Here is a 26552-nt window from a genome sequence, read left to right as displayed (position 1 = left end):
ACACTTCCTTCTTTCCCACCACAAAAGAAGTCATGTGGACTGACTAATGCATTGTAAAACATCAGCACCCTATCATCCCAGTCGCCTTCCTTCCGGCATGGGCGTTCACACTTGTCCTACAGCACCAAAGGGTTTTCTTCTCAGCTCATACACTGGTTTAAGTGGGAGGAGAAAGAAGGACTGGTACTATAAAAGGAGGTCTTTTGAGGAGGAGGTCAAAGTAGCATGAATTTGGCATTCTAAAAAGAGGACATGGGGGAAAATAATCACGTGTTTTGAAAAAGAATATGCAGTTCTGTAGTATGGAGTAGTACAGCAATTCTTTGTGTGCTCCTAATGTGGCATAATGAAAAAAAGTTCTTCACTTGCTACTCAAGTTTCCTTTCAATTTTTATTATATGAGCATGCCCTGCCTTTTACCTACTCATGTTCATTTGAATGCTTATCCAAAATGAGTTGTGTTTGATGTGGTTTAAAATATCTCCTGCATGACTCTTAATTGTGCAAGAATATTAAAAGCAAGCAGTAACTTTATTTATGCATGTGATAGCACAAGTATGTGAAGACTGACTCTAAGTACAAGAGAATTCAGCTGTCGTGGTTGAAATGATTGCCAGTCATGGATATCTGCCTTCTCTTATGTGTGCACTATATCCATGACAAGGATAGATGTTCGAGGTGGAAATTACTCCCTGTCTGTGACACCTTATATTCCTTAAAATGAGGATAAATTAAAACCAAGGACGCTTTCCCTTAACACACTGCCGAAGGATTAAGCAGCTGACTGTATATCTGTTGGCTGTTCCTGCTGTTACAGATGGCAGAAGTCAAGGGCAGTAATCAGCTGAGGCAGCTAGTTCCACTTGTCATGAGTCAACCCTGAGCTTCACTACAAAATTTCTGCGTTTTGTTTTCACGGCTTTTTTTCATGACAATCTGTTTATGCTGACTGTAGCTGCAGGGTAGAAAGTATTTTATTTTCCTGGAGGTGTGATCAGGTTTTTTTATGATCTGTTTTAAAGATAATCTGAAGAAACTAATTCTTTTAAAATTTCCTATTAGCCCAGCAGAGGAGCTATATTTTGGATCCAAAGAAACCGGAGAGAAAAAATGTTTGATAGTTCTCACAAACGTCACTAAAAATGTAGTGGCTTTTAAAGTAAGTGTTTTATGTGTGGCCTGGTTTACTAAATGTGTAACTTTTTCTTGTTTTGTGTCAGGAGGAAGGATACTATTAAATCCATTTTATAGACAAATTTTTTTATTGTGTTGTGATGTCTGAGGCAGGTTAAAGAAATCTTCTGGCTGAATTTATCCCTATGATGTACCACCTTAAAGGGGATAATTAGTATTACAAATCTTTGAAGCACTGACTAAAAAAGAGCTAAAGTGATGGTTAGTTTTTTAGTGAGAGTAATACTTCTTGAAAAAGAAAGGCTTGAGCATTAAAAAGTCACCTTTTTAGAATTTTTAAATATTGGCTGGAAACAAGTTGCTCTGAAATGATGCAGATCCATCTGCAAATGTCACCATCAAAGGAATTAATACTTATATTTGCTTCAGAAATACTGAGTTTACTTGCATCTTTGTGGGTTTTTTCCCATCTTTTGCATTCTCTGCACATTAAAATAACTTAAAGTTTTCATATTTTCATATTTATTATAACACATTCTTGGCTGGTTTTAAATATGTATGCAAAAGAAAAGTAGCAAATGCAAGAAAACAAAGGATAAAAGCAGTTGAGAGGGAGGAGAAAGGAATAGGCAAGAGTCCTGTTGTGCCTACAAAATGATATATTTTAGAGACTTGTCCTAACAGTGAAGCTTTTGGGGATTTAGTTATTACAGAACGAGAGGAATTATGAAGCAACCGTAGTTTGTGGATGCACTTACTGTATCCTTCGTATTTCTTGTTTATAGGTGAGAACAACTGCACCTGAAAAATACAGGGTTAAACCCAGTAACAGCAGCTGTGAACCTGGCACATCATTAGATATAATAGTCTCTCTTCATGGTGGTAAGTAAAAAAATAGATTTTGTAAGAAATCTGGGCAAGTTGTATTACTAGGCTTATGCTCTAGACACTGATGGTTGTATGTGCTTGCCGCTGCGTAGGACTGACTGGTGCCCATGTCTACTTGACTCTTGTATGAAAATGGTACTATTTGTTAAAAAAACATGGGTGTCAGAAAAGATTTGAGTAACTGGCTGTACTGATTTACTACTCTGCTCAGGCATAAGCAGCTGTTGTCTGCAACCCCTTTTGTTTCATATCTTAAAAAACAGAGAGTCTTGAGTGGCAGTTTTCTTGCTGGTTCATTATTACAGTGGGAGTTTATCTGCAGTATTCCTAAACTGTTGCAAGCACAGGTGAATTTTCTGGAGAATACATTCTTTACAAAATGTTGGGTTGTCTTTGAGCTATTCAGATGAAACTAGTTCTGTTAAAATAAACCTATATTATTTTTTGAAAACTGTAATTAGAATTATTGAGCTTTAGAGAATGATTTCCATATATTTATTTGTAGTAAATCAGTGTCTCGTGTCCTGCAATAAACAAGCTTTCATTTTGTGGTACTTCTGTGCAAAATACTTCTCTCCTCCTTGTAATATTGTCATTTTATCTAAGCACACTGTTGCCTTTTTTTTTTTGTCTTCCTTGAGGGCAGGTTTTGCAGCTTCTTTGCAGGATCGTTTCCTTATAATGGCAGCAGAAATGGACCAGTCTTCTGGAGCAGGTGTGCCAGAACTGACTCAGTTTTGGAAAGAAGTCCCTAGGACCAAAGTGATGGAACATAGGTAAGCATATGGTTTTCTGTTAACAGGGGTTTGGGGTTTTTTTTAGCTTTTATTATTTGGCTGAGTTCTAGCACTTGTATAGCATAATCAATGAACGATTCTCCAAACTCACTTGTGGGCTTACTGACCAAAATACATTCCTGAGACTTTTGCTCTGTTTTAACTGATTATGTGTGGGTTTAATGTATAAAAGTTCATGGTATTCCGTACATGCTCTTCTTTTTCTCTTGTTGTTGTTCTTGTGCAGGTTAAGAGTTAAATGGAAAAAATAGGAGTGTATGTGACAATACTCATGGACAATAGGGGTTTTGGTTTTTTAATAATTTAATAAGAATGTGTCGCTTGAGTTTTCTAAAAGGAAGCAATCAAGGAAAGCAGATGTATTAAATGCAAAACTATTTTCTAGACAATATTAAAAACATTCCCTTTCTACTAGGGAAAATCAGTATTTTATAGAAAATGTCTGTAAAACCTGTCACATGTTCATATGTGTATTTTTGATATTTAGCAGTGAAAAAGTCATCTAGAAAAATCACTAAAAAAATACATTTTCCCATACACTTTTTTAAATGTGCCTGTTGCTCTTCTCTCTTATCCAGTCACATTGGGTTGTATCACTGAACATGTCTAGGAAAAGTTCCCTGCAGTTTTGACTGGTTTTTTGCCTTAGATTTTTCCTGGGGCTTTTCTGTGAGTTTTGCAGGGCTGGTTTTTTTGGAGCTGCCTTTACTCCTTCATGGCCAAAACTACTGTGGAAAAAGTATTTTGTGAGTCTTGATGCCTAAATCTTGCTCTGTGTTTGCTTCAAGTGCTTATCCCTTATTTCCCTTTTGAATAAAATCTGCATCATGTGAGTGACCTTACGCTTCCTTGCATAAGTGTCGCAGTTTATTTGGGTTTTTTTAAGACAGACCCTGAAACAATAGAGAGAGGTTATTTGCTTACAAGTGTGCTGTATACATTAGTTACTGATGAATACAAACCTGGCCTTTACTTTTTGTAAACCTGGACTAAATGTAGTGTAATTATAATTACTGTCTCTTAAATTTTAAATGTGCAGGTACTTTATCCGCTTAAGATGGATTGTTTACTGTTAATTATACAATGTTGCATTAAATTGTGATTTTTGGTGCGTGTTCTTGTTCCCTTTTCACAGGCTCAGATGTCATGTCATAGAAAGTAGTAAGCCCTCTTCTCTGACATTAAAAGACAATGCATTTAATATTCCAGCAAAAACTAATGAAGATTTACATATACAGGTAATAGTGCATTCCTTCGTGCTCAGTACTCAGCAAAATTATAGAATACGCTAGAGATAAAAAGAATTTTTACTGAACCTTTTTGGTATTTTATAAATTATACTGTTTGAACATCTCAGCAATTGAAAGTAACTACATCAGTGATAATGATTTAATTATTTTGTTTAATCATAATGATTTAATAATCATCAAATTTTCAGTGGAGTTTGCTCATCTTCTTGTGTATATACAGATCTGGCATATCAATGAGCGTTAGTAGTATCTTTTGCTTCTGAGTGTAAAGATGTCACCTGCCTGATACAGGCCATACTGGTTATCCATAACTTAAGATTTGAAGCTCCTTTAGTGGAACAGATTCCTGAAGTATGTAGTGATAGAAAAGGTATTGCTGAGATACTGCTGTGAGAAGGCTTTTTCTTTTCTTTTCTGTGGTTATAGTTATTGCCAAAATAGCTCAAAATTGCCAAGTACTTTCAAGTGCAGTAATTCTAACTTAATGAAACTGTTCTATTTTCAGCTAACTCATTTACTGCAGATTAATAAAAGACTTGAAGAGCAGATGAATCGCTGCCTCTGGTTCCAGCAGCTGTCAGTTGTTTTATCACTGCTATCAGTTACTGTTGCTGCCTTCTGCTTCTACCTGGCCTATGCCCAGAGAAGCTAAAAAGAATTGCTGTGCCCTGGATGTGCCGCTGCCTATCATGGTTCGTTGGAGTCAAAAAGATTGCAGTGCTGCACTTGGATTCTGGAACTGCCAAAATGAGGTTTGTGAGCCTACAGCAATGAACAAGGAACAGTTTACTGGGGAAAGAAAAGATAGAAGAAATGAATGACCAGCAAACGAAATTACTGAAATTATTCTCTAAGTTGACACTTACAATAGGGCATGACGAAGATGTTAAAGCTAGGACCTATTTTCCCTGTACAACTCAATAAAAACTACTGAACTCGGAGGAGGAAACCAAATACAACATTATTTAAGACTGTTTTGCTTTTTTTTCCTCTATTCAACTACTTTAAATACAATATTTCATTTCTTTCCATCATATTCATTCTTACATTCTGAATCACTCCCATTGAAGATGCAAGCAGTCATCTTAGTGTAGTCCAAGGTTAATCTGTTCATCTAGGAAAATTTACAGAAATTATGTAATACAGGTGGATTTTTTTATATAATCTGTGTATGTACATGCACATAAAGGAAGATATTTGTTGTTAGTAATTATTTTGATAATGCAGACTCATTGCTTTCATTGGTTAAATTCCTTATTTTTGTGCTGCTTCTAAATGAAAAGTTATTGTAAACATTTCTTACCAAGTAACACACGCACAAGACAAGACATTATTCCTATTGGTTTTTTTTTTTTTTGGAAAGCAGCTTGTACTCAAATTTCAGAAGGAGTGTAGGAGTTGACTTCTTTACTGTGATGGCTGATTATTAGTTCATAAAAAGGCTATTAGTCAGTGTAAGAACTTACTCTGAGTTGTGCAATATGGTTGAATTGCATATGAAATTAAGAAAAAAGCAAGTCAAATCCAGAAGATTAAATACACTTGAAGGCAACATAAAAGTATTGCATCTGCCATTTCACAGAAATTGTTGTGGAAATGGTGCAAAAAGCTAGAAAGAACTTTGATAACAAGGATTCTTTGTACTCATTGCTGTAAATATGTATATTAAAATGATAAAAGCTTAAAAGGAGACTGATGGTATCTTTCATACATTTAAAATTTTCACTCTTTAAGAGTTTTAAAAATTTAAAATAATTATGTTGCTTGAATTAATTTTTGCTCAAAATTGGCTTTGTAACAGATTTATTAGTTTTGTCATCTGACTTCAGTAGATGAGAAGTGATTATTAAGGAAAAATAAAGGTCATACTCTACTTCTGTCTTTTTGCTTACAGTGTGTTGGTGATGTAGGATCATTTCTAGGAAGTAGAAAGGGGCAGTTTAAAATAATAAACAGATTAACTAATAATGCCAGCAATATGATTACTAAAAAATGCCATGTAAAAAGCAAGTCTGCGGAAATGTTTGGTGCACAGTCTTCTGTCCTCTCTTAATTTATAAAATGGTTTACCACATCTGCATTTTTTTAATTTTTCACTAATCTTATTTCTGCCTAGTTTGTTTCTCAGTATTTTGTATTCCTAATGAGTTGGCAATTTATATTGTTAACTGCTTATAATGAAGCTGTTACTTGGGTTATTTTTATGTGCATGCAACTCAAATTCTTTGCCTCCAACAAAATGGGTTGTTGTTGTAGTGAGAAAAGAAACAAAGTAATTTTTAACATTAAGATAATAATAACCATGCTATTAAAATGCCAATTTCTTAATTTGAGTGGATTGAATAGCACTTTACTGTAAAATTGCCAGAAATATATTCTTAGAGTCTTTGCCAATATGAATATTTTAATGTTTTGGTGCTTTCATATATTTTCAGTATTTTATTACTTATTTTATTATTGGTATTTTCTTTGTATGAATCAGATGAACATCTTTTCTATTTTAATATGTTTTAGAAAAATACAGTTAAAAAATAAATATGAGGAAATACATAGTCTTGAATGTTTAGTCTTTTAAAAATAGTGGCATCTCCTGAGGTTTTTGCTTTCTTGTTAGTCTGAAGATATTTAATATGGGAGGGGCCAATATGGTGATGACCCACAGTCTGTTGGGGAACAGAAGTTGTGATGGTAGTTGTCAGACAAATGTAAAATAGGTGATGATGGCTTCTTGGACAGAATGCCTGACATAATCACATAGCACATGATCCTGGCACGTCAGTGGCTCCTGTCACTATGGCACAAGTGATGCAAGTGCACACAATACTAAAATATATATGGATCTTGGTAAAATGAACTATTGTTTAAACATCACACAGAAAATGGAAAAATATATATAACAAAAAAAGGGCAAAGTGACTAGTATATTTTAACTTGAATGGACAACAGTCAGTTTGTATTTTTCTTCTTTGAGAACATCATTGTTTCCATCATCACAGAGTATTTTCCCAGTATTTTCAAAGCTTTCAGTTGTTAGTTGGTTCAGATTTTGTTTGCCAGCCCTTGAAAATGGGTCTCAGTGTGGAAAGTTTTGTGCTTAACATACACTGAAGTTACAGAGTACACACCAATAACAATTTGATACCCAAAACTGAGATAAGAGACAAAATATTTTTCCAGGATTTTGTTGGGTCGTTCCCCCCCCCCCTCCACTACAGGAAACTCAGTTTATAAACCTGGGGCATTTTAGAGCTTAGACAATTCACAAAATAGGATTTTGATTACATGAACTGTCAAGATCTAAGATTTAGTTTTCCTTTCCCTCATTGTAGATTGGCAGTTACTTTTGGCTTTTACAGACAATTAAGAGACTATAAAGATTGTAATCCTAAAAATTAGCAATTTGTGCTCCAAAAGAGCACATACTCTTTTTCCTAGCAAGGAATTTTTGTTCCCTCCTCTGAGCCTCATTGTTTTACTTTACTATGTAAAAGATCAGACATTCTGTGAAAGAAAAACAAAAAACAAACCAACATGGGGGTGCAGGGCAGCAGGGACAAGAGCAGGGGTTTTAAATTACCTTTGTATTTCATCAGTGATTCTCTGCTGTAACTAATTTGTCTCTACTGTTTGCCCTCAGAATCTGTTTGTCCCTATTCCAGGGGTTGCTGGTTTATATGGGGTTTTTTGACTATATGGGGTTTTATGGGATTTTAAGTTTTATGGGATTTAAGCATTTTAAGTCTCTGCAGTGTCTCAGTGGTCCTGTGTATTGCACTGGCAGCATAAGGGTGTAAATGCTGTTCTGTTGATAAGCACAGTGTTAGTTCATTCATTTTTTATGGCTTTGTTGTGAAAGTAGGCATTCAGTCAGAATACAGAACATCAAAGCCCATCACACGTGGCTGTAAGGATTCATTGGTTTAGGTCTGTTATAGCCCCATAGGGTGTTGGGGTCAAGACACGAGGGTGTCTATGTACAGTATGTGTATTGATTTTGGAAGAGCTAATCACTTCTAATTAGCCAGGAAGAGCAGGTTGTGTCCTCATTTCTGAGGTTAAAAAAGACATCTTCAGTCAATTTCTGCATGTCTTACTTTCCCTGGAAGATGGCTCCCTGAGGAATTACCAGCCTGGTGTTTTGCAGGTGCTACATTTCCATTCTGTTTGTGGTAGCACAGGTACATGATGGTAAGTGATGATTCCAATTAGGCTTTTCCCTATGCCTATTCCTTGGTGCATTTCAGCATCAGCAGCTTCTGGCTCTGTGCCTCCTGCAGCTGATGAGAAATAAAACCTCCCCCTTTCAGTTTTCTCAATAGTTTCAGTGCCACTTTTCAACTGGAACCTCACCATTCTTGCTTTTGACCCTTTTATAGTGGTTGCACACAGTAATAAAATATATGTAGACACAGAATACAGAGGCACAACTCAAAACACAAAGCACAGGAAATCCATCTCCAGGAGCATGGCAGGGGTGAGAGGTTTCCCTTCTTTGTGGAGGAGCTGAGTGAAGTTCCCCGTGCTGGCCTTTTCTGGGACTGATTTAGGCAGCTTCCTGGTAGATCTGTGCAATTACTGCTTTGCTACTTCTGAGCAGAAGCACTGAAGTTCCCAAGCTGTATGAGCAAAAAGTAAGCAGCTGGACATTTTTGCTGGTAGGTATCTCCTCTCCTGGCTTACTTTATTCACAAGAGTGGTGCATCACCCAGTCTGTTTGTCATGCTGTAAGTCACTTCTGTAAACACTGAAAGAAGCACTGTGTGCTCAATTATTGCTGTATGATTGTTTTTTAGATTGCATTAGGCAATTCATTCTAATGTTAATAATAAAGTCCTTATACAAAGCCCTTTAAGGGAAAAAACCCAACTATTTATCAGTTGCCCATTGTTGTTGTCACCATGGCCTGAAGTGAAGCAGCAGCCCACCCAAAGGACTTCTACAGTCTTTCTCATGCCAGTTTGGGGTCTCTTGATCTGTTGGTAATTCTTTATGGAGTTTTAATTCTCTTAATACTAGTTGTGCTATACTGTATTGGAGTTGGTTGAAATCCTGGAAAACCTGGATATGGAACAAGAATCTGTAACTTTTGGTTATTTATCTTTCCATTTTTTTTAGGCTGCAATAGAATGTACTCATTATTTCACTCTCACTTGGTGGTTTTGCACAAAATATTTTTGAACGTTTTCTTTTCTCTTAAAAATACCTTGTTAGAATGGTGGTAAATTATGTGTTTCATTCATCTTGATTAATCCATAAGATAGGCCAGCACCTGATGGTGATTCAGCTGGCAAGAAACAGGTATTTCTTTGAAAGTATTCAAAGATTTTTTTTTTTTTTTTTTCATTTTTGCACAAACACTGTGCTTGTCTTTTCTTTAGTCCTGATAGAACTTCCTCCTGAATTACACAAGTTTACTCAACCAAGGAGCGAAAACCTCGGCCTGTGGGAACTTCCCAGAAGGAACAGATTGTAGGATATGTACTTTCTGTTACAGATCCAGCTACAAATAACAGAGTTCCTCTACTCATATTGTTCCAGTATGTGTCTGTAGGATACTGGGAGGTAGCCTCACAATAAACTTGCATTGCAGCTCAATGAGAAAATTGACCCCATAGGTCAATAGTCAGGAGGGCAAAGTGGAAAAATGCTGCACAAGGTTATGGTCTTCCCCAGCAGTTGATATAAGTGGTCTCTCTAGAGTAAGTGTTCCCCTAATTAGGCCTCAGGAAAGGGATCAAAAGCAATCTTTACAGGTTCCAATCCACTGTGTTTTCATTAAGTTTGCAAAGAAATGTAAGACAAGAGACCTAAAGTCCAATCTCCACTATCAGTCCCACCATAACCATAATCCCATTTTGTGTTTATGATGAAATCTATATTAAAATATCCTCTGGGCAACCATGATGTAGTCTAACAAATCCTCTGTGGCATTTAATTTTTAAAAATTACAACTTTCTTGTATTTCCTCAGCCCTGTGTCTGTTAAAGTCATTGCCAGTTTTATTTTTGACACCTTGGAGCTATATCTGAACACCTGTTCTTCAAGCCGCAGGGAAAATGACAAAAATATGGAACACCATTTAAATAAACATAGATCACAATAGTAGTGTGAAAAAGAAGCATTAACAGAGTTTCTTTAGCTTTTTTTGAACAGAATGCTACAATTGATAAATTGCTGAAAGGAAAAGTGAGTCTGGGCAAACACCACAGATGCTTCATTAATCTGGTACAACTAAAACTTACAGATTGATGCTTGACCTCCTGGCATCTGAATTACTGTAATTTCCATGCCCCGCAGTACAGTTTCCTCTACCCAAGTAGCATTTATCATGTTTTCTTTTTTTCTTACAATTTTGTTTGGAATTTAAACTTGCAGCTGATGGTGATGATTCACAAAAACATTTTTTAGTCTGTTCTAAATAAAGTAGCATTTTCTTCTTTAGTTCATGGTTTCTCAGGCTTTCTTCTGCAAAGAGGATGTATAAACATGCGTCCTGAGTGCAGTCTGGAATTACAAGGGACACCTCAGAACAGGAATGTTCATTCATGCTAATCTCTTGTGAATTTTAGCTACAATCCCAAACAAATATGTGTTGATGTATATGTAATCCCAGACACTGCTGCTCCAGCAGGCATTGTGATTGACATGATGTGTCTTCTTACCACTCACTGGATGTGTGTTGGAGTTCCGAGTAGGTGTTAAATCATATGTTCCTTGCCCAGACTGAAAATAGACTCCAGTATTCCTATGCTGGCTGTCCTGTACTGGTATGTGGATGAGGAATATGGGGAACTGGTACAGCAACTCTGTTCTGAGAGTCTTCAGAGAGAGCATTCATTTACTCCAAGTTCCCAAATTGAGGAGAATTTGCAAAAGCATCAGAGAAAAGAAACTACTTCGTTTCACTTTGCCTGAGTGCATCTGCTGGAAAACATGAAGTATTACAAGATAAAGAAAAAGTGAAGTAGTCAAGGAATTGCCTACTCTAAACTGCACATTGAAAAGACCTGGTAGACAAGTTAATTTTATACTTTGCCTGTTTTCAGTGAGATTTACCTTCCATTAACTATTCCACCTTGGAAAAATATCTGAAGTTTCTTAGTCACATAGATGCCCTCTCACAGCAAAAGTGTAAGTAGAGCATATCACATTACAATCAAACCACAAAGTAACTCATTTGGAAAGTTGTATATGATGTACTTTAATGTTTTGCTTGACTGCTGCTCACTGGGGCATGTGAGAGCCTCCAGAGAGGTGGTGCCACTTTAAGAGAAGCAGTGTGTGTGCACAGGGGGTTTCTGGGCTGCAGAAAGGGACAGGCATGGAGGGAGAGAGCAGGAACTGGAGTCTTTGGGGAGAGGAAGCTGAATTTCCTTTGCTTGACATGATGCAAAGAAAACCATGAAAAAAGTTGCTCCAGTTAGACTGGAGGGAAGGCCCTGACCTGCAAACCAGTGACCCAGGGCAGGGAGTTATTGCTGAAACTTTTGCTTCCATCTGTCTCATCTAAAACCTCTTCCTTTCCTGTTTGTGTTATAATACACCAATAGAGGCTGAAAATAGTTAAAACTGTTCTTGGAACAGTGGCCATACAGAGGAGACATACACAGATTTGTGTAAAAGCTCTGGGTGATTTGGAATTCGGTCATGACATGCAAAATCACAGTGCTTTCCTTACAGGAACTTTTCCAAGCACTGTTTTGCCAGCATGTGTGAAATTCCCATTGGGAAGGTACCCAGTAGAAGATGTCCTAGTCTGGCCCTGCTAACGAAAGTCCCTGCACAGGCAGAGTGTGCCCTGTGTTTGTTGGCCTCATGCAGGACTGAGGCAGAGGCTTTCAAACTTGCCCAAGGGGGATGCAAGCAAGACCGACACCTTCTCATGTTTGCTGTGTGCAAGCATAAAGCAGCTTTGGTGTCCTTGTGGAGCAAATCAAACACTCTCCAGGAAGAAGTAGTCACAAAAAAAAAGTGGATATTGCTTTGGTAGCCAAACTGAAAATTGTTTTGATCCATGCTGTGAAAATGTCTTGACCAGCAAAGTCATCTCTGTGTAATGATGGGCAGGTGTCCATGTGACTGCCCTTGCAGGTAAATTTGTTGTCTCTCAAAGCAAAATACGTGTGAGGGGTTTTGAACCATATTCATAAACACAAGGATCTTTCTTGCCGACCTGTCTAGACCAGCAGGCAGGACACCTGGCTTTAGTGCTCTCGTGTTTTCTTCCAAAGAATTTCAGCCTGGAAGAGGAATGATGCTTCAAATACAGCTCTGTCACACCAGCAAAAATGGCCTTCATACATGTATAATACCGGACAATTTTTAGGCTGAATAGTGAGTTGATCCTCAAGAGAAGTAAATGGAGAAATAGGGGACTATTTAGTGATCAAATTGCCAGTTTTTTCAGTATTTCCCTGATATCAGTGTAGGCGGTGACTAGATACAAAAACTGTATGTAGAGGACTACAATTTTAGCTCCAAGAAAAAATAAATCATATAAAAAAACTGTAAGTACTGAAAATTGTATTGACACTTCTATCTATCTCAGCTAAAAAGAAAATAGCAGTATTTAGTAATAACTAGAAGAGCTGGTTGTGCCTATACTGATACTATTCGCATCAAGCTATGATATGAATGGGCAGTTTTCAATTTTACAGTAAGTGAGAATAAACTACAAAAACACCTCACTTGCTGAAAAGAGAGATATTCCTGAAACTCTTGCTCTTCTTAAGTAAAGAACTTGATACCAAAATTTAATCTTAACCATCTTATATGAACTGATAACCAAAAATGTAAGTAAATTATTTTTCAAGGTTTTTTATTCTGTATTAAAACATCTTAAATATTTTTAGGTTTTTTGGTTTTGTTTGGGTTATTTTTGGGAGTAGTATTTCTAAATGGGTGTATTTCTTCTCTAGAAAATGTAGATTTCTGCATCAGGAAAATGAGTTGCCAACTCTCCATCTAGGGACACTTTTTTGGAGTAGGGATCTGTGTCTTCTTTGAAGTTAGGGATATATTGTGCTGTTATTTACAATCAGATTTCCTTCCAGAACACATCTGATAACTCATAGCAACTCTGCCAGAAGCTGTGGGAGAAATTGATAGACAATTCCTAATATAGTTTGCAACATAGTGCTGGAGGATAAGGCAATCAAAATATTATGGAATTAGAGAAAATATTTAATAACTAAAGGCAGTATGTTGCTAGGATTTAGACCTGGAGGGCCCTGGGTAAAGGTGGTAGGTACTCCAGGAATTCTGGAGGGTTGGAAAGCAATTTTAGGTTACTGAATGTAAAGGACAAATTGTTTAGCAGCTGAAATTAAAATAATAAGCACCTTTGTTCCATGTGTCTCAGCCAAGGGGCACTTGGGGATGCTGAAGTGAAGGGCTGGCACACACTGCAGGCTCCCAGGGAGGATGGGGGCTAATGGCCCTGGGTGCATCTTTGCTGGCCATGCCTAACTCGGGAGGCAGAAGGCTGTGTGGAACAAGGAGCCCAGCAGGCAGGGAGTTGCCTGCGGTCTTTTTTCTATTAGGTCTGCATCATTTTATGTAAATTGTACTATAATTCCTGGCTAGGATAATCTTCAGCACTGAGGGTGATTGAAATACAAGGCTGACATTAAAAATACAAGGCTGACATTACAAGGAAGTGATTTACCCTGCCTGGATAAGCTGGTGCCTGTTGGAAAAAGGGAGCAGTTCCAGACAACTCCATCACAGTAGTGCTGTAGTGAAAAGCAGCAATTTTCCAAAATCCATGCTGAAACAGATCTGAACTGCCTTATCAGGTCTGCTTTGCAATCTGATTGTATAGAAAAAATGAAACAATTAAAAGGTCTAAGTCTTAATAAAAACCCAGAAGAGACAGGACTGAGCTCTACTAATACCGTATCTGGAAACATTCTATGTAGATATTGCATATAATAGTCATTTCACTGCCACAAAAGAGAAAATATTTTTGCAGATGACTAAATTTTCAAGGAGTGAAATAGAACCCCCCAGTTTACTGCTCCCTTTCTGACAAGCCTGGTAAACAATTGGGATTACGCTTGCATATACACTAGTGATATACTGATGTTGAGTGGTCTGTCAGCACAAATCAGAGATTTCTTGGCTGTGGATAAGCACTATTCATAATTTATAACAATCACGATGCTGCTGAATGCAGACCTGTTTATTCTTCAGTGTGAGACTCAAAACTCTGGTATGATGAAGAGCTGTTGGGTCTCCCATTGCTCAGCACTCTGACCGCAGGCTCTGACATGTGTGAAGAACAGAGAAAATCTCTCAAAGGCATGACAGCCAGTAATGTTCTTTAAGTGGATTGATCTAAATTAGACAGATGGGATTTGCACAGATGGAATGCCCAGCATCACTGGCAAAAATTACTCAGTTGCTTTACTGGAAATGTTGAAACCCAAAGCTGAGTAGTACTCTTGCCATATTCACCAGGAGACTATTTGTGCCAAGCGAGTTTCACGAATGTTTTAAGTACTGCTCTCTGTTGTATCAACAAAGTCGGTGTGAAGGCATTTGATTTCAGAGAGATTTGCAAAACTGACAAGCTGGGGAAATGAGTGCTCCTTTGCAATGCTTGTTGGCTGTCAAAGAGAAAAGCTCTTGGAAAGTCTAGGAACTAAGAAAACCAGTGCTAAATTTTCTGATGGAGAGTGAATATGCTGAAGACTGCAGGCTACTTGGAGATGAAGAGTGGGTAAGCAGGCTAGCGTTCCTCACAGATATTTGTTTTTTCTCTTTGTGAGCTCAATATGTATCTCCAGGGGAAAGATTGCCTATTTCAGTGCTGCATGAGGTACTTTCTTCTCTCATGAAAAATATGTAGACTTCCACATAGCAATATAAACCACAGGGTTTTTTTTCCACAAATTTTAGGAAATGAAACTTCTTCCTCCTAAATTCATTCAAATCCAAGCCTGAGGATTATGAGGCAGAAAAGAAGTTTCTGTTCACTACTTCAGACATGGGTGCTCACAAATGCAGGGTGCTGGGATGGATGGACCACCTGTCTGACCCATGGCTGGGAGAAACTGGGCTACAACATCAGGAGTGAGTATCTGCATGTCTTACTGCATGGAAAGCTGGCCCACCCAGCAAAGACACTTCAGTCTTCAGTCTGGGGAGACCAGATTAAAGTCCATGCTCCATTCCAGAGGAACTGCAGTTCCCCTAGACAGTCTGTGCATCTGCTTGGAGGGGAGACTCCCAGTATAAACACAAAAATAATGAGGGAATTTCTTCACACTGCTGCAGGCTTTGCTGCCATGCCACAGAGATCTCGATGCTCACTGCATGTCCTGCTGCTCCCAGAGCTGGCAGGAGCTGAAGTCCTGCAGGGCAGGTGGGGGGCTGTGAAAGAGGAACTGAGTGAGCAGGGGAGAAGAGTGGAAATTCTCACCCCAGACTCACAGGATATCCACACCTCTTCCCATGTCAGATGTCTCCTGTGCTCCCAGTGGAGACAGGAAGCAAGAGGGAGCTCCCATTTTCCCTACAAACAGCATGACCTGTGACCAGCACTGCTGGTGCTTGTGCCAGGACAGAGCAGCACATGCAGGTCTTTGGGCCCAGGATGGAGGCTGACATATCTCAGCGTGTTTATTGCTACTGGATATGGGGATGCTCAGCACCCCTGAGTAATCCTGCTTATCCTGGCATGCATTTGACACCTAAGGAGTCTCCTCTTCCCCAGACCCTGAACAAACCTTGCTCTTCTCATATGGACTCATAGTTTTGCAGAAATCAAGAGTAACATCAGGGCTGTTGCATATATTCTGTTCGTGATTATACAGGTACATATGCATACATCTGTATGTCTGTCTCTATTTACCTGTGCACTTCTATTTGCATAAATACTTCATTTTTACCCATTTCAACAGATTCTGCAGCATAAATGTCAGTGATTTCTGGAATTGTCTTTCAGCAGAAAAAGAAAAATTGGGAAATGGCTGTCTCTCTGAAAATGCTTTTGCCCTGACACCACTCTAGTTCTGCTGTTATTATATGAGAAAAGCATTCAAATCCCTTTTCAAGAGACTCGTAATTGAGACCCACAGTGGCTTGCTGCTGTTTAAGAGGTGCAGAAATATGCAGAGTGCACCAGGCATAAAACATGACCTTCTCTTGCTCTTGTCAAACGTAAACCAGCCTCCCCCCAAGCAGCTGGAGAGCTTTGTGGACCAGCTCAGAAATGTGTCTTACCAGCCTGAGCAGGTTTCTGCTGTGTCTGTGCTGAGTGTTTCCCCTGGGAGCCCAGAGCGAGGCTGGTGGGAACAGATCCCTTCAGCATTTTAGGTCTAACAGGGTTGCAGTGATGACAGGGAATCAAACAGTGCCAGGGCCTCTGGAGACACTCCCAATTCTCACTCCTTACGTGATTCTGGCTGCAGCTGAAGCCCATTATTTCATGAGCTGTTTCAAGAGGCATCAAGGGCCATCTGAGTGCTAGGTAGAGAACACCCTTAGCAGGACACCTTTAGCAATGAGACAGGTTCAAAGGCATTGGGGTGAGGTGGTGATGGCGTTAAATGGAGGTGAAAATACTTTCTCCTCAAAGGATGAAATGGAGAGCAGAGTGGGGAGAGGGAATCACAGCAGCAGCCAGGGAGATGCCCTTTTAGACACAGGGATGCAGGCTGGAACTGACAACTCCTCAGATGGCAAGACGTTGAAGGAGATACCTGGAGATCAGAAAGTGAGTTTGGGTCAATGAATTAGTCTGGTATGTGGGGGACAGCACAAGCACGGGTTTTCTTTCCACAGAAGGACCCAAAACCATTTACATGGAATCCAAGGAGAATCCAGCCATATGAGGAAAGGCCTGAGCCACACAGAGTAGCTTCACATTAATGTGTGCTACAAACACTACTGAACGTATCTGGATAATTTTCTCTCATTTGAGAGTGGGTTCAAATTCCCTTATTGCAATACCTCAAACATGACACTTATATGGGATAATTTTCTTCCAGCTGCAAGAACTCATTTATAATTTAAGTTTTCACCAAATTGAAATATCATTCAAGTTCATATGAATTTAATGTACAGTGTGGAGGGAAAATAAATATCAAAACATTGAGAAAGGGCAATATTAAAGTTCTAGGGGTTATGATCTCTCCTGTGACAACCTGACATCATTATTTGCAGTCATGCATATCCTATTAGCTGAATATATTTGGATGCTCTGGTTACTTGACAATCCTAATCAGACACAGGGGGCTCCAAGCCGTAACTGCTAACATATATAAAAAAATCAACCAAGCAAAGAAAACCAACCTGGGTTTCCCATAATTTATAGCTCAGGTCTGTCTTGTTTCTGTAGCCTAAACAAGGCCATGACTTTTCTCTCTCTGATTGTCCTGCAATGTTTTGCCCTTGGTTGGCAAGAGTGGTACTTTGAGAAGAGCATATCCAGCTAAAAACAAACCAAATACAGGATATGATTTCCTCTGCCTCCTTGTGCAATTTCCCTTAAAGGTTGTGTTCAAACCTGTTTCTTAAACAAGAGTGTTTATAACAGCATAATGACTCTATCTAAACCTGGCAAAGGATAGGAAATTTACAGCAGAGGCTTTTGCTCTGATATTTGGAAGTTATTTCACGTTACTGTTCTAGTGGATTCTTTATCACTTGGAAGTTCAGGAACACAAAGTTCATTGTCTTTGGGAATGGCTTATGCCATCCTTGTCAGATATTTGCTGCTTCCTGGCAATCTTTAATATTTCCTAGACAGATTTACTTCTCAGCTTGACTTCAGAAGCAACTTACTGGTGTTTTGAAAATCTTCAATGAGGATTTCCTCTAGCTTGCTGTAATAATAAAAGCTGTGTCTTACAGCATTTTTTGAAAAACTAGTGGCCAATCAATATATTTTTTGCATTGCTTTTGTTTTCCATTTAAAATCCCATTAGTGTTCTCTGGATAAGGCAGTTGCAGGATTATCACTATAGTTGTTCATTTCATCCCCTAAAGTGAGGATTTACTGGGAAACACTGAGCACCAAATATTTGAACAGAACACAGAAAAATCTGTCAATTGAAGAGCTGTTCTCCACAGGGTGCTGGACTGCAGCCATCTCTCCTCAGGTTGGACTCCAGGAATGAGCCAGGTGCGGAGCCTGACTGCTCAGAGGAGGATGTTTCACTGTAGACCATGGGATACTGTGGGAAGCAGCCAGAGACAGGCAAGGAGTCACAGAAATCTGCTAGGCCTCCTGGGATGAAACAAGTCTAACTGGAAAACATCTTTAATATTCATGTGAACAAAACACAGCAGAGCAGCCAGGGCAGCCACAGGAAGGCAATGGGTAAGGCCAGAGCTGTCTCCTGTATCCGCCAGCCAGATCGAGAGGGAAATGGAGCACTAAACTCACAGACACCTCACAGAACAACCCTCAATAAAATCAGTCCCATGTGGATCTGGATATGACTTTCACTGGTGCTTCCCTGCATCTATTTTTTATGGTGAAAATGAAATAGGGGTTGTTAAATGTCTTCCAATTTAGTTCTTATAATAAAAATGACAGACTTCAAAGGAGTCATTAAAAACAGTGCTAAAAGCAGCCACTGGGTTCAGAGGTGATGGGAAAAGAAGAAAAATTTAAAAGGGTAGTGTGTGTGTATGGAGGGGTAGGACTGCAAAATGACAACTGTGTCAAATGTAGTGGGGACAAGGACAGTCATTCCCTTGCTGATACTTATAATGTGGCAGAATTTGATGTTAACGAGTGAAAGCAAAGTGTATTTAATTTCATGTTCAGAAATATTTGTCGCTGACAGAAGAATTAAATTCATAAAAAAGACATGGTAGGTATCCCTTGGATAAGAAAAGTATTCAAAACTCTAATTTTAACATAAAGGCATAGTTGTGGGGCTTACTTGAGCTTGTTTGAAATTATACTCTTAATGATCGTTTTAAAGAACCTTCCATATTTGGATTGGCTGGCTAACTGTAACTTGTAATTACACAACTAAGTCTGATAGTGTATTGTCTTCCTTCAGTGTCCATACTTTGTTCAGACAGAAATCAGAGATAACAGAATCTATTACAAAGCTAAAAGGAGAGAGTAAATTTGGCTAAAAAAGGAACAAAGTGATATAAATCATGTAACACACATTTTCTTTTTTCTTTCTTCTTTTTTTTTTATAAAACTGTGAAAAATTCCATATCCTGATGCATATAACTTCTACATCAGACATCTCACAGCCTTTTAAAAGTACTGGTTTTGATGCACGTTATCAGGTAACAAATACAAAATCAGAGAGGAAAAATATGAGAAATAGGGATGCCAGCAAGGGAAAGGGGATTATAGAATAAAACTTTTGTTATTACATGGATGTGTATAAAACCATCTGGTCACAAAATGTGGGGGAAAAGAGTAGTCTGGGTAGCCTACAAACAACATGTATAGAAATATTGAAAATAACCAGGTATTTTATGCCTGCATAATTATGTGCAGAATTAGAGAAAGATGAGGAAAGAAATTACTTTCAGGGTTTTTGTTTGCCATTGACATAAGATCTGGACTGCCAAAAAGGCCATGCAATCAACATTACTAACACAGACAGGATTATGGGCTGGGGCAGCACTATTGAGACAAATAGGATGGTTTTACACTCCATTTTTAAAATAACAGGAAAACTGAGGTAAAATTCATTGGGCATAAGATTAACAGCATCCTTGTGAAAAAAGAAAAGAGACCGGATATCAGTAAGGCTTTGTCTTGTGTTCCTGTCTTAATTTTATTGATTTGTGTAGGACATGATAGTTTTCAATTTTGGAAGAGACGGAGCTCACAGGACACTTTGAAAATGACATTGGGTCAAGAAAGATGAAGGCAATGTCATCAAGAGATCAGACCAGAGGGCTGCACATCAGGAACCTCTGCATCTATTACTGTGACTTCTTGTGAGACCTCACTGAGCTTATTTCATCTCCGTGTTCTGACTTCCACTTTTCCCGGATATCACCTTTGTCAGTAGATTGTTTTGAAACATTTTGAAAAGTGCAAAACTTTAATTGATTGAAACTTGACAAGAACTCCTCTCTTTTAGGACACATACTGTGAGAGAAGGTAAAGTCTAGTCAGTCAATACAGTCAGAAGCTTTATTTCAAGTCACCAAGATCTACCAAGGAGGGTCCCAAAATTCCTGGTTCACCAAAGAAAATTCACTGGTCATACCAAGAGTAAATATATCTGTGTGTTACAAAAAAAGAGGAGAAACACTTCCCAGGTCTTTGCCAGCAGCTTGATGGTAAAAACACTGTTCCAAGTCCACTCATTTTCCAGGGCAAAGGACTGGGCTTTGGGCTCTGCTCTGCAAACTGCTTGGGCATATAACAGTCATTGGTAATTTTTAGATTCACAAGCCTGAAGTAATTTAAAACTTAGCTCCATATTCAGTGACTAAGTGGAGGTGAATCTCCCAACCTTTTCCGAGGATGCCAGTCTTGTCCAGTCAGTGTCCTGCTGGCATGAAGGAGGTGTGTGTGCCTCTGGTAGAGGATAAAGCAGCATGAAGTCTATCTAACCTTGAAACAACTGAGAATTTTAGTTGTGCAATGTATTTTTATGATTAACTAAAATGTATAAGAGGCAAATAAATCCAAAATTTCAAAATGTAGGAACTCTGCAAAATTATGTTCTGTGTATTGTGTACAAAATTTTGTACTTATGTATTGTGTACAATAATACAGTTTCAAACACTGAGTAAAATCCAGGCCTACTGACTTGATGGCACCACAAAAAAGCATACCAAACACTTTTAACATCACCACTGCTCTCTTTCATTAAGTAGGAGGAAAACTGTGTTGTGAAAGATGCTGCCAACTGCTTGGTCAAATACCTAACTCAGATAATTCAGGTATTAGAATAGAATAGAATAGAATAGAATAGAATAGAATAGAATAGAATAGAATAGAATAGCTCAATTGGAAGGGACCTACAAGGATGATCTAGTCCAACTGCCTGACCTCTTCAGGGTGGACCAAAAGTTGCAAGCATGTTTTTAAGGGCATTGTCAAAATGCCTCTTAAGGACTGACAGGCTTGGAGCAATGACCATCTCTCTAGGAAGCCTGTTCCAGTGTTTGACCACCCTTTCAGTAAAGAAATGCTTTCTTGTGTTCAGTCTGAACTTCTCCTGGTGAAGCATTGAACCCTTCCCATGCATGCTGTCACAGGAGCCCAGGGAGAGGAGATCAGCACCTCCCTCTCTGCTTCCCCTTCTTGGGAAGCTGTAGAGAGCAACAAGTTTGTCCCTCAGCATCCTTCTCTTGAAACTAGACAAGCCCAAAGTCTTCAGCCACTCCTCACAGGACATTCCTTCCAGCCTCTTAAAACATCTTTGCTGCCCTTCTCTGAACCCATTTGAGTTCCTTCACATCCTTCTTAAATTGTGGGGCCCAGACCTCCACACAGCACACAGGTGAGGCTGTGCCAGCTCTGACCACAGTGGGATGATCACCTCTTTTAACTGACTGATTACAATGTGCCCAGTGTGCCCTGGGATGTGGTTTGCCCTCTTGGCAATAAAGAAGTGACACCTCTTGACCCAGATCAAAGGGAGAGGCAGGAACAGTCTTGAGGAGATGCATACTTGCAGCTTGTCACTGGACTAGAGTTCTGCTCACCACATTGTTCTGAACACCAGGCAGCCTTTGCCTTTCATGGTTTAAACAGACAAGTAATTGGTTCAATGTCTTCTTCAGTGACAGCCCAAAAAGCAGACTCATAATCTGAAAAAGCAGGCACACACAAGCATCAGCCATTAGATTTCAGATAATATCATAGAAATACAAGTTTCAAAGCTCAAAACTTTACCCTCTGTTTATAGCTACATGGGGAAAAAATGCCATAATTTCTTCTTTGTATTTTTTACCTTTGGTGATGTGCTGCTTGGGGATATCTGCTGTCCTACACCTGGATGAATCGCTATGGAGAGTCACAATAAATCATTGACAGTACTGCAATTCCAGGAACCATTTATTATCATCCAAGGATATTAATTTTTATAGTATTGAAAGATAATAAAGGAACAGGAAAATCTGTGCTGCTATGGAGTTATCTGGCTCACAAGCCATAAACAGCATCACAACTGGAGGTCAAAACCTTTGGGACCAGAAACAGTGCACAAGGTGCAGAACGAGGTGGCAACCTGTGCTTTTTACAGACACACTGCCTCTTTGGGAAAGAGACAGAATGTGTTTCTTAATGGAAATTTTCTCATAACAGAATTTTTTAGAGAGAGATATTTCCTAGTACAGGTGGTGAGGTGCTTCCACAAACCTTGAGCAATTGTCTTTTTTAATCAAAAAGGCTGGGAGGCATGTTGGATAGCTCAGAGAGTATTGTTCCTTCTCCTTGACAACTGAACATAAACAAAGCAATATCACTTCATTATTTTATTATGTAACTAGTAATAAGAACACCAAATGACCCAGGGTAATATAAACAAAGTCTTTGCCACTTCCCACATTTTAGCTGTCTCGCAGTTTTAACTCTATCTGTGAAAATCTGTTTATTCCCTAAAGAAAAAAAACAGGATTTGACACTAGCAATAAAAGCTGTATTTCCTAATATTTTCTACTCAAATGCCTGACCTTAGACTTGCAAATAACTGTCCTGAGGTATAATATCAACATTAGCTGAATTGTCCACCTCATTTTTTTTTTTTCTAAGAAGCCTTTTTTTCCATTACATACTAGTTTGTGGCTGACAATCATCCTTGACATTGATTGTCAGGTTGATTTGATTGACAAGATGAAAGGGAGACTTTTCCTAGGCTCTTCCCTGTGGGATATGTCACTGATTTCTGTAGCAACACTGCTATCATTTTTAGGATCTGCTTCCACCAGCAAAGATGATAAATAACAATAACTGCACACTGTAATGTTGGTTTTCTTGACTGTAGGTCCCTGTCATCACAAAACTGTGTTTGTGAAAAGCCTTAATGACTTCAGCGAAAACACCTTCAAGTAACTTTGTTGAGTGCTGAGGATAAAGAAAAGGAGAAAGAAGAAGAGCAAGGAACCAACTTTGTGACACTTTGGGCTACATTAACTAACTTGTCAATTACTCATATGTAATAACAAAAAACTTAATGTCTTCCCTAATGTCAAATATTGGAAACCTCACGCACCATTCATCACACATCTATGCATCTAAATGATAAGCATAAATAATTTTTTATATACTGATCTCTTTTTAAGATCCAGACAGTCATTACATGAGCTTAATTTGAGAATGAAGAAAAAAAATATCTCACCCATTCCTGGCTCCTTAATATTCCTGAGAGGTCGATTAGATGCTGCACTAACTTAAAAAAGTATTGCAAGTCCTTTGACCTTGTTGGATCAGACAGATCACCAGCCCATGCAATGGTAGACATATTCCTTGAAATAGTATCTCATAAGCACAACCAGAGGCATAAAAATTCGTGAAGTTTGGATATTTTCCTCAATGTGCAGGCATCAAGTCATGGCAAGGGCAATAGAAAATGCATGCAAAAATGAACGACTGGGCTTGAGAAGAATGACAAGTAACTTTTACAAAGGGACTTTCACCCAACAGCAAAATTGCAACCTAGTATAAAGACATATTTAAGACTTTGAAAAATAAAGTAATAGGATATTTTTTTAGTATCTATGTATCTGTATTGCCATTGCTTTTAATGGAATTACTTTAAGCAAAATAAAAATATTTATCTTTACCCTTAGACCATCACAACTCTTAATTACTCTGTTGGTAATTGCTTTTGTTTGAAGTTTTTTGTTAACATATATTATAATGATGAAGTTTTGGTTTTGATTGTGCTATGAGGTGCAACACAGACAAGTGCAGGAAATCTGAAGTAATTGGGGCAGAGAAAACAAAGTGCCCAGACCACGGAGCAGCACTGCAAGATGTTCTGTTGTACCCAGTCCCTGGTCCCAGTGCCCTCGGTGGGAAAGCACAGCTGGCCCTGGAAGCACAGTTGGAGCTGTGGCACAGCTGCCTGGCACAGAAGCAGCATTTTCAAGGTAGTGTGAGGCAAAGCTGTGGAGCCAGGTGAGCACAGGCCATCCAAGGAGACTGGGACTTTTGCCACTCCACAAGTGGCAAAGAGACCCAGTAAGGCTGGACTGTGATCCCAGCAGCATCTGCTGCTCATGGCTGTAGTATCAGCAGACCAGGGACACCAAACTGGTGGTAAGAGTCCATTGCCTACCTGGAGATGACTGTTGCCCTTGGAGATGAGCCAAGGTATCCAGGATTTTGTGGCATAAAATGGAGTCATATGACATAAGACATATGGGATACCCCATGTCCTCGTGAGGGAAACATTAAGGGCCAGGCAGGAACACCTTGAGGCCCATGTTTTGCAACTAAAATGTGCCTTGTGTATCTGGATATTGATTTCAAGCACTACTAATCAGAGTAGTGAATTTGGACAAGTAGCTGAAGACAGACATGAGAAATTATGTCTTGTCACAGGCCAGCTGATCTCCTTGGGTCTCTACCTGCATAGGATTTTGTGAGGATGGAGGAAAAATGGTCTTTTAAAAATACAAAGAAAGTATATGCAACAAAGGTCTTTAAAAAATGTAATAGCATGTTCATGCTTGCAGTAGCAAGAGTTCTCCCTTGCAGATATCTATTGATACACTGTAATAACTAGGCACAACAGGATACCATGGTGATTAAGTGGAAACTTTAGGACTGAGTGCCACTGCTCTTGTCTGCAAGGCTTTGTTCATTTACAGGCTTCTGCCTTCTCTAATATTTCCTGTATCAGAAGATGTTTGAATATTTTTAGAGCCTTCACTGAGAGAAACAGCATAACCAGGAGAACAACAAATAAATCTTATCAACCAATAGAAGCTTTTCCAGTAGCTGGAGCAGTCTGTGATGTCCCAGAGGAGAGCAGGGGGGCACACAGGAATGCTCTCACCATCAGCTGTGCCTAGTGGCATGTGCTGGACTCCTTGTTTTCCTACCTCTTTATTTTTCCCCTTGGCTATTTTGCAGAGCTGGTGACTTGACCTCACATTTACTCATCACTTACTACAGAGATATGCCATTTCTCATCAGTTACAATCAACTTCATCCACACCAGTATTAGTGTACATAACAATAGACTTCATTTCAAAGCTAGCTAAAGTAACACATCCGAGTGAAAGGTTATGTGGATGTGATTAAATATCCATGTCTTCACCTAAGTATCCAAGTAACAGTAAATCTAGAAAAGGAGAGGTGTGAGTTATCCCTGCTCATGTACAGCATTTGTCCCAATATCTGAATGCATCCCTTTTATCAAATTGAACTCTGATCAGTTCTCCTAGTCAGAGAATATGTCATTAAATTAATTTGTCATCTTGAGAAAACTATGTTGGACAGAGTCTCAATGATAATGTTATCAGAGGACTTTTTAAAGAATTTAAGAAAATTCAAAACAGTATTTGGCATCTGGACAGTGGGAATGGGGAGTTACAGTGGAAAATGTCTAAATCATGTTGAAGACAGTTTGTGACTTCATAACTAAATGACAGTAGTTAGTATGGTAATAAGCTGCCCTCTGATAATTCTTTCCACTAAGTGACAAAACATTCCTAATTTCTCCTCTGTAGCATAACAGTTACATTACTCACAATTAATTACAGCCCTTCTCCCATGAGTGTCAGACTTACATTAATTGTATAATTAATTATTTGGCTTCCCACCATGCAGGGGCTGAGGTGGTGTGCAACAGCTTAAAACCACCAGTAGGAAAAGGCACTATGGTCTATAAAGTGCTTTTGTCTGAGGTAGCAGAGAGGTGCTGGTGTGTGCAGGGTGTGCTGCTGGTGCCTCCCAGCATCCCTGAGGAAGATACACACTTCCACGAGCCAGGCGAACTGTGTGCACGTACAGCTTATCACTGCAGCAGCCAGCCAGAACAGCAGCACCCCTCACCATCCCTTAGCACACAGTCTGCTACAAAGGACACAACGGGAGAGGAGGATGCCTTGTCCTCCAGAGAAATTTCCTCTGACTCCTCACAAGCACTACTGTTTCCTGTCTGAGATGTGCAGAACAAAATACAGCCTTTGTTTCAAAGCTGTAAAGTTAGCAAGCAAGGAGACAATGCAAAGCATCTCGAGGGAAAGACAACATTCACCTGGAATCCTCCTGAGTATGAACTGGATTAAGAAGAGGTCTCTGTGGTGTATTACATTTGCATTGTGCAGTGAGAGTTTCCATTTGAAAGGCACAGAAAAGCAGTCCCTCTTGGTATCATACATATTCTTTCAATACCCCAAGGCTGCCATGCACTCCAGCCATGCATGCACCTGGTCTCCAATTCACAGGGACTCCCTCTGGGCTTTCAAAAATTGTATTTCAGGGAGAGAACTTTAATAGCTTTTTCTTGAATATTCTCCACATTAGCTATGCAGCAGTCATTTGTCCCAAAAATTGGGTAAGAAAGACGAAAATTGAAAT

At 39.0% G+C, this 26552-nt stretch overlaps 1 protein-coding gene and 1 long non-coding RNA gene across 4 annotated transcripts in view; both read left to right on the top strand.

The window, feature by feature from the left end:
- MOSPD2 (motile sperm domain containing 2) overlaps positions 1-6397 on the top strand; it is a 32763-nt gene extending 26366 nt beyond the window's left edge. For all 3 annotated transcript variants that reach the window (XM_069003225.1, XM_069003235.1, XM_069003246.1), the window contains 5 exons: positions 1063-1159; positions 1920-2016; positions 2669-2798; positions 3955-4057; positions 4575-6397. In XM_069003225.1, the coding sequence (XP_068859326.1) occupies positions 1063-1159; positions 1920-2016; positions 2669-2798; positions 3955-4057; positions 4575-4721 (574 nt within the window). In that variant the 3' untranslated portion in view covers positions 4722-6397. The remainder of the gene's footprint in view (positions 1-1062; positions 1160-1919; positions 2017-2668; positions 2799-3954; positions 4058-4574) is intronic.
- Positions 6398-16569: 10172 nt separating this feature from the next.
- LOC138117971 (uncharacterized) lies at positions 16570-20646 on the top strand. Its single transcript, XR_011154934.1, has 3 exons — positions 16570-16790; positions 19287-19333; positions 19850-20646. It is a non-coding gene; the product is annotated as an uncharacterized lncRNA (long non-coding RNA).
- Positions 20647-26552: the final 5906 nt, after the last annotated feature.

Source organism: Aphelocoma coerulescens, chromosome 1 (genome assembly GCF_041296385.1).
Source record: "Aphelocoma coerulescens isolate FSJ_1873_10779 chromosome 1, UR_Acoe_1.0, whole genome shotgun sequence".
NCBI lineage: Eukaryota > Metazoa > Chordata > Aves > Passeriformes > Corvidae > Aphelocoma > Aphelocoma coerulescens.
The sequence above is the reverse complement of the archived record's forward strand: the minus strand, read 5'-3'. Positions and strand labels throughout refer to the sequence as shown.